This window comes from Taurulus bubalis (assembly GCF_910589615.1).
Source record: "Taurulus bubalis genome assembly, chromosome: 7".
NCBI classification, from domain to species: Eukaryota; Metazoa; Chordata; class Actinopteri; order Perciformes; family Cottidae; genus Taurulus; species Taurulus bubalis.
In genome coordinates, this window is record NC_136595.1 from 19,683,860 (window position 1) to 19,697,669 (window position 13,810).

General features: G+C 42.0%; 1 protein-coding gene across 1 annotated transcript in view; it reads right to left on the reverse strand.

The window, feature by feature from the left end:
• LOC306739208 (myosin IXB) overlaps positions 1 to 11,027 on the reverse strand; it is a gene marked incomplete at its 5' end in the record, with an annotated part of 34,703 nt that extends 23,676 nt beyond the window's left edge. Inside the window, 3 exons of the mRNA XM_079221174.1 lie at positions 9,655 to 10,161; positions 10,513 to 10,732; positions 10,870 to 11,027. Coding sequence (XP_079077300.1) covers positions 9,655 to 10,161; positions 10,513 to 10,732; positions 10,870 to 11,027 — 885 coding nt within the window. The remainder of the gene's footprint in view (positions 1 to 9,654; positions 10,162 to 10,512; positions 10,733 to 10,869) is intronic.
• Positions 11,028 to 13,810: the final 2,783 nt, after the last annotated feature.

Consider the following 13,810-nt stretch of genomic DNA (forward strand, 5'->3'; position numbering starts at 1 on the left):
CATGAACCACTTTGGATGTGTTTCTTTAAACATTTGTCTTCTTACAATTTTGGACCAGAGTTGTGTCCTGGAGACCATATCAGTCTTCACCACTGTCCCCAAACATTATAAAATCTCTTTCTGCTTTCTGACCTCTGTTGAGTTTTTAGACAAAGAACATGGAGGTACCAGCACATGCATCGGCACCCTTACTGAAGTCAACAACGATAACAAAATCGACCATGACAACAAAGAAACTAGATAGTCGGGGGGTTAAAATTTAGTTTTTGAACAGCAGCTGAGATGGCAGACGGGGGTGTGAATGTGTGTGTGCGCGCATGTTGGGGGTCTTAAGAGGGTCCAAGCGTTTGCCCTTGTCCCCTCCTCTCACTCTCTACCCATCCATCTCTTTCTCGTCTTTCCTCAGTCGATAACCTCCCCCCCCCCCCCCCCCCGTGTGTGTGTGTGTGTGGTGTGGTGTGTGTGGTGTGTGGTGTGTGGTGTGTGTGTGTGTGTGTGTGTGTGTGTGTGTGTGAACGAGAGAGAGCGCATAGGTCAGTGATGATAAATGAGGTTGGGACAGCAGTCCTTCTGTATTGCAGTACCAGAGACACAAACAGAGAGGACCTGGGTTTCTCTCCACGCATCAGGCTAATACGAACCCAGCCAGGGGCACACAGAGCCCAGCTACCAGGCCTCACTGAGGGGCCCTGTTTACTGCATTGACACGGTAACAGAATAGCACTCTTTTCATCATGATGCACATGCTCACATGGTGACACACACACACACACACACACACACACACACACACACACACACACACACACACACACACACACACACACACACACACGGGAAGTTGACTCAGTGCATGTTAAATAGGAGCCACATTGTATCTTCCAAAGCAGTTGCAGGGGGAATTTGATACAGTGTTGTTGAGGCCGATTGTACTTGAAGGGCACAAACACACACCGACAGGGTCTGATTGAGATTCCTTTGGATGAACCGTTGGCCTATTTTAATTTCTGCTGCTACAGTAGACCTGGAAAGTATCCTTTCTTTTTTTACTAGAATGTTTTTGTTTTGTTTTTTACTGATAATGCACTCTTGATTTTCTGCGCACTACAATTAGATATAAATTAATTTTGAGACCTGGTTGAAATAGTATGTGGCAAGAGTTGTTGCCTGTTAATGGATGATGCAATAGATCAGTGGATTCTTATCCGTGACTAGAATTCTTTCTTCATTTTTGTATTCATGTGTGTATGTAAACATTAAAAAATATATACATTATAGTAAAATTGGACATTTATTTATTCATTCATTCATTCATTCAGGTGTTGCCGGTGTTTACAGAGTAGTACTATGCCATCACTTCTGTTCCAGGTTTGAGGGTCAGCAAGTGTGTTTTGGCACCGATGCTCCAAAGTGTCTCACTGCTCAATGCTGCCCACTGTGACTGGTACTGTTCTGATCACCCCCCACTCCACAAACTTTGCAGCCAAGAACACTAAAAACCCTGGGAAATATCTGCGAAGCACAGGCCGTTGCACCATGGAGAGAATGCTAAACATGTCACAGCATCATTCATATTCGAACTTGCCCATGAGCGAAGATCTGATTGGCTGGAAGGCTCAGCAGGTATGGGGAAGCGGAAGGCTTTCCAAACCTCGTCCGTGGAAAGGTCTATTCTTACAAATAGAGGTTGCTTTCAAGGAGTAATGGAAGGAAAAAAGGAGAAAGGGAATGGGGGCGGAAAGGAATAAAAGAGAGAGAGAGCGAGAGAGAGATATCTGCATATATGTCTACATATCCAGTGATCATTTCATGGCGTACAAGTCTGTCTTAACCGATTCCTCTCTGTGGTGAGCCGGCTTCTCTGGCAGCCCACTCCCCTGTATATTTCCACTTCAACAGAGCCAGACTTAGCCGAATGAAGTCTCACATCCCCAATTCAAAACACACTCCTACAAAGTGAACTAGGGGAGTGTCTCTAAAACAGTACAGTTTACAAGTTGTTTGTCTCAACAAGCGAGTGAGGCAGAGATGATAAAGCATAAATTACATCCTTATGTTTGGTCTTGTGTAAATCTGCAAACAAATAAAACAAATTTGTGTAAGAAAACGGTCTGAAGTTGTGTACAAGATTAGATGTTTACGGATAAAACTAATTAAATGTGCTGTTAACTCCTGACACAATGCATTACACTCAGTTGCTCCTATAAGTCACTTTGTGTTGATGTGAGAGCCTTAAAGTATTTTTTACATAATTTCAACATGCCTCCAAAACTGAGAGAAGAGAAAAACTCTTTTGTAATCAATACAAACGTACAGTTTGTGCATGGGTACTAGACCGTATTGCTATGACACTGAGGCCCTGCTACATCCTTTAAAGTAAGCTGCTCAAAAGAGCTTCAGTTTAACGTTTCCACAGGCGCTGCCAAAGCCCCGACACCGACACCCCACCACAGCATTCACTCACAAAAGGAGTCTAAATAGTGCAATCGTCACGAAGAGAGTTCCCACATACACCGAGGGCAACGGCAGGCACTCATGCAAACCTTTAGTGGACGTGCTCACTCACTCAGCTGCAGACACTTTACACCCACAAATATATGAATCAAGTTGTTTAAGCCCAATTTAAGTTGATATACTCTTCAGATAACAGGAGATAAACTGGAGAACCAAGCAACAAGGTTATGAACTATATAAATCACTGCTGCAATATTGGGGCCAAACACCAATGTTGATTAGTGGCAAAATAATCACCGTTTGTTGTTCTAAAATGGGGAAAATGCTTTGATAAAATCACATGATGTTGGCAGATAGAATGCAACCACGTCTCTACACAGTTCCTCCTCTATGCTTGGCTATGCTTCAAGCCGCCACTTTATCCCACCAACTACACTTAAAGCCCCGAGCTTAACTCAACTGAGTTGTTAACAAAGAATGGATTCTTTGACGTACAATAACGCTGTCAATAGCGCTCAGAGGGGCTGCTGCTTCGTTTCAATAACGCCGAATGTTCCAGTGAACTGCACGAAGGTTTGAAACAAAGACTATTTCTATACTCTCTGTCTTAAGGGAGCATTACTTCCAGTTCACTAATATTGTCTGGAGATACCGCATGACACTTTCACACGACCAATGATTTGCATATAAGGAACTCAACTGATCAAAGGAAAAAATAATCATTCAAAGAACAAATAAATTACCAAGCATTTTTTGCCAAATATTTACTCGTTCTAGATGTGTGATCCGCTGCTTTTGTCTGTTAATAATGTAAACGCCTCATAAGAAGCACGAATTTCAAAGTACGTTTAGTAAGCAACACGAAACAAAAACAAACAAAAAACAGCTCACCAGAAGGAAGTCCTCTCTACCCAAATATCAGTTTCATAACAAACTTCTTAAATGTCTATATTTTAGGGGCAGAGTCTAACAATACTGATATGGTTATGAGAAAATCTCTTTGTACAGTGCTCATCACAATCCATGTTGAGCTCAGGAGGAAACGGGAGCATACAACATACTTTGTGATTTATTAAACTAGTGCAAGAATTTCAGCCATCTTCTTTTTTAAATATGTGTTTAGTCACAAACCACGCAGGCATTTCAACATCAAGAGTATACATCATGAGCGGTGTCACAACTGATAACCGACTCCACTACTGCATGTCGGTAACATGAACTACGCAGCTGTCCAAGTCAAATTATAACTTTTCTGCAGCATTAAACATTTTAGCTGCAACTCTGTCAAGCCTTTTTTATTTTACGTGTTGAAAATGTGTGGCATTTTAAAGTCTACAGTACAATTAGCTCCATTTGTGACCGTGTCACGTGGTATGTTACACAGCGACTCCGTCACGTAGACTTCTCAGTGCAAACCAAATGACAATTTATTGTGTCTATTGTCCGGTTGCACTTTGCATCTTTAAAAAAAAAGGTATTTATGTGATCTCACAAGTTTTATCCGTCTGGAATGAGAACATCTTTGCTTGGGCAAAACCAACATTTAAATAGAGTTTCATGAAACGTCTAAATGATTGGTCTACCCATTGTATGCATACATAATGCAAGGTAAAGTTATGAAGATGTCTGAGGTAAGAGGTTGGAATAGTTAGAATAAAGCGTTCTAGCACCAGTTTGGCTCCTCTTGTGGTCTGGTGTTTTACCAGATTGGAGTCATTTCAAGCAGCTCCACCCATGTCTAGATGGGTACCACATCAAACCTTAGCTTGTGGTGTGGTCAGAGTACCATGAATAGACCCCGAAGAGGCCTGGGGCATGCTGCTACATGTAAGCTGTATTTGGCCTGTAAGGAACAGCATATTCCACTCTTCAATATGATTCTGAGTGGTATGATTACAGTAAGGCTTTTGTATAGTGTGTGTGTGTGTGTGTGTGTGTGTGTGTGTGTGTGTGTGTGTGTGTGTGTGTGTGTGTGTGTGTGTGTGTGTGTGTGTGTGTGTGTGTGTGTGTGTAATGAATGACATGTGTGCATGACGCAGTGACTCAAACTCAGTAATGCCAGCTTTTCCCAGACTCATACACAATGCCACCCAGCCTGACCAAATATAACAAATGAATAAAGCGGTGCAACCAATATGCAAGAGATAAACAATGGCTCAGCAGACAGAATGGCCAGCTTCTCCTCTGCACTTCCTGACAACAATACAATACTTTGGTATATCCACACCCCTCAAAGACCTAAGCTTACGGCAGAGAGAACTACTGCGGTTACTTCCTGTGTCGTAGCTGCTTCCTGTTAAAAAGGGTTCCGGATGATAGGAACTTCCTGTCTGAAATTGTGAGACAAAGTGGCACGCAGGAGCCTGGGGACTGAGAGGAGTTAAACAGGAATATGCAACAACTAGGAGGCTTTAATTAAAGGGCTTCGTATTATCTCATGCCTGAAGATTTTCTCTTCACATACTAAAGTGTAGCTTTTTCGTCACCTCAGAAATTGGTATCATAGCACACCCGTTTTTTGGGAGATTCAATCTTTGGAAGATCCTGAAGCTTTATTTCAAGCTTTTAGGGGTGGCCGTAGCTCAGGGGGATGAGTGGTCGTCCCGCAACCACAAGGTAGCCGGCTCGATCCCCCGAAACTAATTATTTGACTGACAATATCCTACTTTCTTATAATGCAATTAATGATATGCTGCTCACATTTTAACTCTATTATTAAAGTTACTGTGAGGAACATTTTACTAGTTATGAAATCGTCTCATTTTAATACTGATCTCTATATGACCTACATAAGTAAACGGAACGATCAGCCAAAATATTGGATACTTCTACACAGTTATTCTTAATGCTTCTGCGCACAATTAGACGAAATAATGCAGGTTCACCTGCATCCTCAATGGGAGCAAACTCGAACACCACGCTGCTAAAGGCCCAGGCTACATTGCAAGGCCAGGACTGAGTGGGGAAGACTGTTCGTGGTTTTCTAAAAAGGGACTCTGGCACTCTGAAACACTAACACTTCCGTCCACAGGGACCGCCAAATCAACACAAACAGATAGTTGCTTGTAGTAGTAGTAGCAGCAACAGTTCTAAAGTTGTCAACTTGCCAAATGTTATTTTTAAAAAGCACATGGATTGTGCTCTATAAAAGGAAATATTATAAAACAGTCTTCTGATAAATTCACTTGAACAAGAAAAACTTGATCTGTCCTTCCCTTTGATTAACAAATACCTCTAAACATATTCCCATGCAATGTTCCATCCAACTCTACAACGGAGGAGGGCCGTGAGAAAATAAGAATAAATAGTCTTCAACGCCTGGCAAACGAAAACAGAGAAACCAAAAGAGCCATGCAACAGAGGATCAACCAGTTGGACCAGTTTACAAAAGACAGTCATTCAGCGCTGGTGAGCTGTTCTGCAGGCAGAAGTCTTATTTGTTCAAACTGCAGAAAGAATCAAGGACAATCCTTCGTTTACCTGCATTATGTTCAAGACAAAGGAGGAAAATTCATATAGGATAATACATTACAATGTAGGAATAGGAAAAAAAAAGTTGTACAATGAACTAAAGTAGGAGAGCAGCTTTCCCACATGGTTTCAGGTTGGGGCCATTCCCTCTGCCAGCAACACAGCTCAGTCAGTTCAGCACTATAAACGATGATCTCATCTCCTCAAAATGTGTGACCCGGGCCTGAAGACCTCCACTATAGCAGCTTGAGCTCTCTCTCACACTCACACTCACACTCACACCCCCACCAATAAAACCATATTTTTCAAAGTAGAAATTCCTTCATTTTGTTATACGTACCTATAAATAGCATTCAACGCATATATAGGGCCTGGAATGGAACTTGTCAGGAAGGAACCACAAGAGGTGGACTATTTGTGTGAAGAGAAACTGCAGGGAACATGATTTCAGGAGTTGATATAACTTCTAAAGTGTATTTTATTTATTGCAAGTCATCTAATGAGCATGCTGCTTAAGTTGGTGAATGTCTTCAAAACAGAATATTATCACAGAAACGAACTGGGAGGGTTTCTAAGCAGGTAATAGTATGGAAACCCGTTTAATGCAACTGCCTCTGCTTATGCTTTAACTGTTTTGGGTAAAATGCAAATTTAGTCATTTGCAAAAATACTGCTGTCCTGGTCTACAGACCAGGACAGCGAGGACTGAACCCGTCTCCCTGTCTGTCCCTGCAACCACAGCTCAGGACCAGACTAACACACACTCTGCATTCTGGGAGTAAACAGCAGAGTGGCAGTGTGTCTGCCAAAGGGACCAGATCTCTGCTGATGTAGGGGAAAATCCCCCCCACCCCACACACACATGCAGACTTTTTTCAATCAGCCGCTTGGAACCAAAGACTGACAGGCTGACATACATCAAGGGAATGCTGCACTTATTCAAATGCATCTAAAAGCAGCAGTAGTTCTGTGAGTGAAGGCTGCAGTACCGAGTCAGCGGGTCTGGAGACGACGGTGACAGATGGATACACCGTGCCTGCAAGTTATTGTGGCGGCCCACCATGTGTTCTTTTCTATAGTTTGCGGCCAATTCTATTTAATTTTGTTCTGCTCCATAGTATTGTGTGTTCCATTGAACTTACAAAATCAAGAAGTTTCACTTTTTAGCACTGTTTTGTACTTTGAATAAACTGCATTCCACATACAGCTTTTCTGACTAAAGGTCTATTTTTAGCCACATTATTGCCAATTAAAACTGAAAAATGTAGAGAGGAGATTTACTTCCAGAGAAACGCTGCAAGTAATTAGTTCCCAATACCAAGGAAGACTATTAAACTGAAACCCAGTGCTGGGATTTTTGCTTTTTGTCAACATTGTATTCAGATTATTGTGCAGAGATTTGGCCCGATATATGCAGTCTGATATCTACTCTGCAGCTTCAAGCGGAATTTAATTTAATTGTCTTTCATCACTTGCCCTTCCATACATCCCAAATCACTAACATACATCCAGATAACATCGCGGACAGGAAGCACTCAAACATAATAAGACACCAGGTCACACACTTTTATGCCACACAGTACAACACACACACACACACACACCATCACATGCATGCAGCATTATGATTTATCCAGCAGGGCCGGAACTGCAGGACAGTCCAATGATCCAGAGCTAAACTTCAATTGATGGAGGTCGACATTGCAGAGCAGAATGTGAACACTCAAGACTCTTGTTTATGAGGGAGTATGAGAGTTGGAGTGATGTGGATGCTGAAAATGGCTTCACAATAACAACCCTGCTTGAGGTCTGACCAGAGGTAAATTCTTCCATATGTGAAAGTGGACAAGAATCCATTTCTAATTACAGGAATGAAAAGTAAAACACAATTAAGTCAACTGTGCTCTTTGCAATGCAGCTGAAGGATTAAACTAAAAAAAAAAACAATACAGTGTCATAACTGATCTTTCATGATGCAACCATTTTTTGTTCAACAACATAAACGCAAACAGATGTCTCTTTTGTCAGCAAACACAGGGAGCTGTACTTTGCATTGAGCCCTGGATATTTAACCTTCGGTTGCATAAAGATACACTCAGCAGCAGTGACAATAGCCTTCACTCCCTGGCGGCGCCCCATACAGTATCTGTTTAGAAAATGCAGAATTATTCAAGTTACTCACATCTCACTTGACTGAGAAGACCACTGAAAAAATTGCTGATAAGACAGGTCAAATAAAAAATAAGTTTGTAGTAAATAAGTTTGAAATTTGAAACACATATTGAATGAAAATGTTTAAGAAAGGAAAGATGTGTATTGGTCTGTTTCGTCTGATTAGCACTGCCCTTTGCTGTGCATCAGTGAGGCAATTGCTCACTTAGCGATTACTTCAGAGTCCAGATGATATGAACAGACAGTTGGTCCCTCCAGAAACAGGCCTGAACGCTGTGCACCATTATTAGCAACCAGCTGGCGCTCACATATGATAAAAAAAAAAAAATCATATCATAATTTATCGATAGATATTCTCCCACTAGCTATCAAAATTAGTAGCTTCCATAAAGCTTGGTATGAGTTTGGTTGTAGTTTTGAATCATTCTGTTCAGTCAGCGGTTGCAGAGAGCAAGTCAGTACAAGCGCTTCATTTCTCACAGACCAGAAAGCAGGAAGAAGAGCAGTCACCTGACCGCCAACAATGAAAAATCAGCTTTGGGTCAACAAAAGCTCCAAATGAAAATTATGCTGTTCATACTCTATTAGTCAAAAACAGAACTTGTGATGTTACGCAATCAGTTACCGAAGAGAGCAAGATTGCAAAATTAGGTGGAGATAGAAAACAAACAAGCCGCACTATCTTGACAAGATTCCCACAGCATTTTCAAAAGGCGAGGGGCCACATGACGGGTTAATAAAGCAACTTCCCATCCTCTTTTTCATTTCTTCTTTCTGGCTAGACCATTGTCTTTATGTTAAAGTCTTTGACGCTGCACACAGACTACCATATGTCTTATTATGTCCGCCCATGCAGGAGAGTACAATTGGGTCACAGCCTGAAAATACATTTGCTCGGTACAGCACGGGGACCAGATACCTTCATGGGATGTTTTATCATTCATAACAACTGAACTAGAGATAATTAGTGTCCAATAAAATAATCTAAAAATATAACCCAGTGTATTTTGCACCGTGTGTGTGTGTGTGTGTGTGTGTGTGTGTGTGCTTCAGCATGCCATAGCAACGCGAGTCACCTTTGAGGAAGCTATGTCATAGTTGGATATTATTTAAAGAACAATGCATTTCACACTTGACTGAGGACAGTGCAAAGGTGTGAATTGCTATAACAGATCATTTGAGATATGAAATAATTTCCATGTGACTGATGAGAATTTCCAAAACTTATGGGGATCTGACAGACTCACTTGTTTGAATAACACAATCGACAGTATTTTTCACTCATTTTTTGTTGTGCCCCTGTACAAGACAGACAGGCTTTTATACGATATTATATACAGACTTAATCCCATCTCTCATTTCTTCTCAAGCATAAACCTGCTTTCCCAAGAACAGAGACGGTCACTAAGCTATGTCTAAGATCGACAGTGGGTTACAATAGTTTATCTATTATCTCAATTTCTTTGAGGAATGAAACTCAACATGAGGTGGTGGTCAGCGACAGTGACTAGAGGAGGACACACGGGTCAAAACACTGCCGTCACGTTAACATCTTACCTCCAGAACCGGTCCAGCTCCCAGTATGGTCCTCTCCACTCCGCTGGCATAGCCCTTCTGGCTGAGCGCAGTGAGACAGTGGATCAGAAAGTTGGTACTCTGGGTCTTGCCTGAGCCACTTTCCCCAGAAATGACGATGCACTGGTTGACCCTCTTCCTGAGCATAGCGTAGTAAGCCACATCTGCAATAGCAAAAATATGAGGCTCCAGTTTGCCCAGCTGGTGGTTCTCGTACATCTTGACGTACTTGGGGTTGTAGATGGGCAGGAACTTGAAGGGGTTGATGGCTATGAGGATGCTGCCTGCATAGGTATAGATCTTTTTCTTGTAAAAGCGCGAGCGCAGGTTGTTTAATATGCTGTCCTCATTGAGGACAGGGAGGTTGCAGAGGTCTGCAAAGTCGTCCTGTGGAGGAGGAAGGAAGCCCCTGGCTGCTAGCTGTGCCTCCTGCTCCTTAGTTACAGGTGGGAGGTGGACATAATGAATAGTGCCATCATGGTTCCTCTCCTGGATCAGAGAAAGTAAAAAAAAAAAAAAGAAGAAAAATATTCAGATTTTTCTTTAAACCAGTCAAAATAGTTAAGCAGTCCAAATTGGCATTGAACTAACCAGGGTGATATGATATATGGAAACATTCTGCATGTGGCTAATTTAACTGCATTTTTGTTATATTTTTCCATCATATGTGTGTAACTTGTTATTTGGGTTGACTACTTGTTTTTTGTTCCGACTGAAAATGGCAACAAAGAGGAAGCAAGAGCAGAAGTAGGCAGGATGCAACAGTCAGACCGGGAGAGGACTTTTCCAAGCGGCCCACTGAGTCTGACTGCAGAGTGAACTGTGTGCCGTCAGCTCTACCTGTAGTAAGAAGTAGAAGCCAAGGCTTCGAGGGTGTTGCTCCTGGGCTTTCCGAGGCCACAGCAGAAACCTCTGTGCCGGCAGGTCTCCGGCCTCTAGCACCCACTCCTCCCCGCCACATTCCTTCACCTCTGCCAGCACATACATGCGACCAGGGTCCAGCCCAAGAGCCGCAGCAGCGTCTGAGATCACGGAGGCTGTGGTTGCATCCTTCTGCACTCTGATGAGTAGAAAAAAGTAATGACTAAGTTTGATCAAAGATGGTTTACAGTAGTTCCTCTACTGACATTATTTCAACAACATCATCACAAACTGTTAATGCTACATTTTCTAGTCGCAATGGTGTGGCACACTCACCTAAGGTTGCAGCAGGTGGTGGACTGGGCAGCCAACCGTGGGTAGATCTGGAGCAGGTATGAGCGGCAGTCATGATCGTTAGGGCTAGCTGGCCCGCCTCCCCCCCCTCCTCCACCTGCGTTCGTTGCCATGGTGGCAGCGCCATCTCTGACACTCATCCTGGGCCAGGGGGAGTGGCCTCAGCATGCCGCACCCACTGCTTCCCTCTCACCACACAGCACCTGAAAATGACAGGTTGATTGATCAGTGACAGGCCATTATTTCCACTTCATACATCCACACATGGACAAGACAATGGTGTCTGATCATTTCCCATATTGACACTGGACCATGATAAAACAAGGCCGTCCGAGGCTTCAGCAGAAACCTGTGTAGTCTCACGCCAGCAGTTAGCTATTCTATTCCAATAAACACCAGTAGAAACCGAAAGTGAATTGTTTCCAATATAAAGCACTGCAGCTTTCTAAAAGCCTAAAAATTGCGTAATTGCAGCTCTAAGCAAGCATTTCAAAATAAAGTTGATTTTTAAAGTTGTGAAGCAACAGATCACCTGTAAGGTCTGTGTCCCTTTGTCAAGTTATTTACTTGCCGAAACCTCTTTCTTTTTAATGTAACTAGTTTCCCATTTGTGGTTTTCCTCGCATCTAAAAATACAGTTCAGTCATCAGAGGAAGTCCAACAAAAAAAAAAAAAGCTGAACTTCGATTTATTTTAACAAAATGAAGAGAATAATATTTCTATTGCTCTAAAAAGCACATGAGCCTGGGTATAGGGCTCAGACATGTGCATTAGTGTGGACTGAAATGTAATAACACTGTAGTGCATTATTATCAGAAACATTACCGTAAGTTGCAGCTGTTTCGCAGAAATTGAACCCTTCCGCTCAATGATTGCAACCAAGATACAAAAACAGAAAACACTTAAACCACAAATGTGATGACTGCATGTTATTCACTCTCAGACAAGACACCTACGGTGATGTATGACGTAGAACTTGGTGGCAGGATAACGTGTTACTTTCTACCACAACAATCACAGAGCGCTGAGCAGGCCAGGTTTGTCCAGTCTTTTTATGGATATCACCGATTTCCTGACCGGGGTGAAGCTGCCTTGAAGATGTACCGGGCTCTTTTATGAACTAAACCCCAACAAACTAAGGGGGAAGGACAAACTTCTTACTGATGAACCACATGACTGGTTGCATGCCATTGAACTCACAGGAGTCAATGAGGTCGGGCACCAATTCTTTTTAAACCCTTTCATGTCACTGCAACCCTGTTTAAAGCAAGAGTTTTGGCAACAGAGGGACCAACCGGATTTTAATTCAAACCAATCACCGGATTTCTTGCTGACTGGGCATTAATCAGTAAAATCAGCCGATGTGGTTTTTAGCTGCAATTAAAACTTTCAGCCCTGCTCAACATGTGACTATTTCTACTGGAAGGTATGAGCAGCCATTACCAGTATTAGCAAGGTATAATTACAAAAGCGCAAGTACAAAAGAATAGATTAAATCAAAGCGTTTATACGCTGCTCTGTAAAAGTTGGGTTCACACAGGATGTTGAATCTCTACTGACGTCACAAACATTTTCGCTAAATGGCCTTTTGTTCTCGTTTCAAAGAAAACCACACTTTAAAGACTGATCTATAACTCTTCCAGGGCTACACACACATCACTATCTGCAACATGCACACAGAGGACAGTTGGGTTCATCTATTTACAATCTACTTTACAGTAGTAAGCGTCAGTTCAAAACCATATGGCTAACACTACTCTGTAATTAGCGCTCAAATCATTGTAAATCATACTTCGTACAACTGCAAGTTAACTTGCACCAAATGACTTATGGTGTGTTGCTGTCAGCTTTACATCATAGCTGATCAACAGAACGCCTGGACAACATGACCGAGTCATTTAAAAGTAGTGCTGAGGTAGTTCAGGACTGAGCCAGTGGCTACATTTACATGCACACTAATATTCCACCATTATTCGAAATATGTCAACCAACTATCAACAGGTTGCATAGACGCATGCCCAGAAGAAAAGCCCACATTTCTGGTCAGAAGAAGAAACACACATACTTTTAAACATTATTATTTTAGCCATGTCAACAGCTTAGTAGGAATATTTCCTGTGTCTGAATAAGGGCAAAAAAACAGAATATTTGGTGCATGTAAGTACGTAGTTATTGCAACGTTCATCTGGATCATAGACAATAAACATGACCCATGTTATTAAGACGGTTTGTTCCAAAAAAAATAGTGCGGAAGAGTTACAAATATTTGAGTGTGGATCACAGTCACAGACAGCAGCTGGGTAAAGTTTGGTCTAATGATGGATCGTGTAGCAAGGCTCTGCATCAGTTATGTATTCTGTGTACACTGCAAGTCCCTCTTGGGAAACAGGAACCTGGTTTAAATCACTCTGTGGCAGGCAGACTGCCCTGCTTGGGTAACCTGATCCCAGGTCAAGCCCTGAAAGCACAGAGTCCTACAGTTTATCACTTTTATCATTCAAGCAGAGACAGTTTATTTTCTCAACCTGAAAAATAAGAAATATTATAGTCTGAGATATGCCTAAAAAAGCAGACTGAGGGAAAGGAGGCTCTCACAGACGTTTGCATGAGTTATGAAATAAAGTTCTCCAATCCTCCATTATAAAGGTTTGTTTTCACTGAAAGTGCACGCTAAGAATAGCTCATTTAAATCATGTGCAAAATATCTAGTTTCGTCATGTGGCAAAGATAATGTTTCGTCTTTTCTTCCCCTACTGTATAACAATGGGATCTTTTGTGAAGAAAAGAATAATCACGAACAATCTCATCTGCTTAATAAGAGATTTCAAACCAAACGGTGCTGCTAATAACTTATCCCCAATCACTTAAACTGTATTACACACATCATGTACTGTACATACAGGTTCATACATTAAAGTTGACC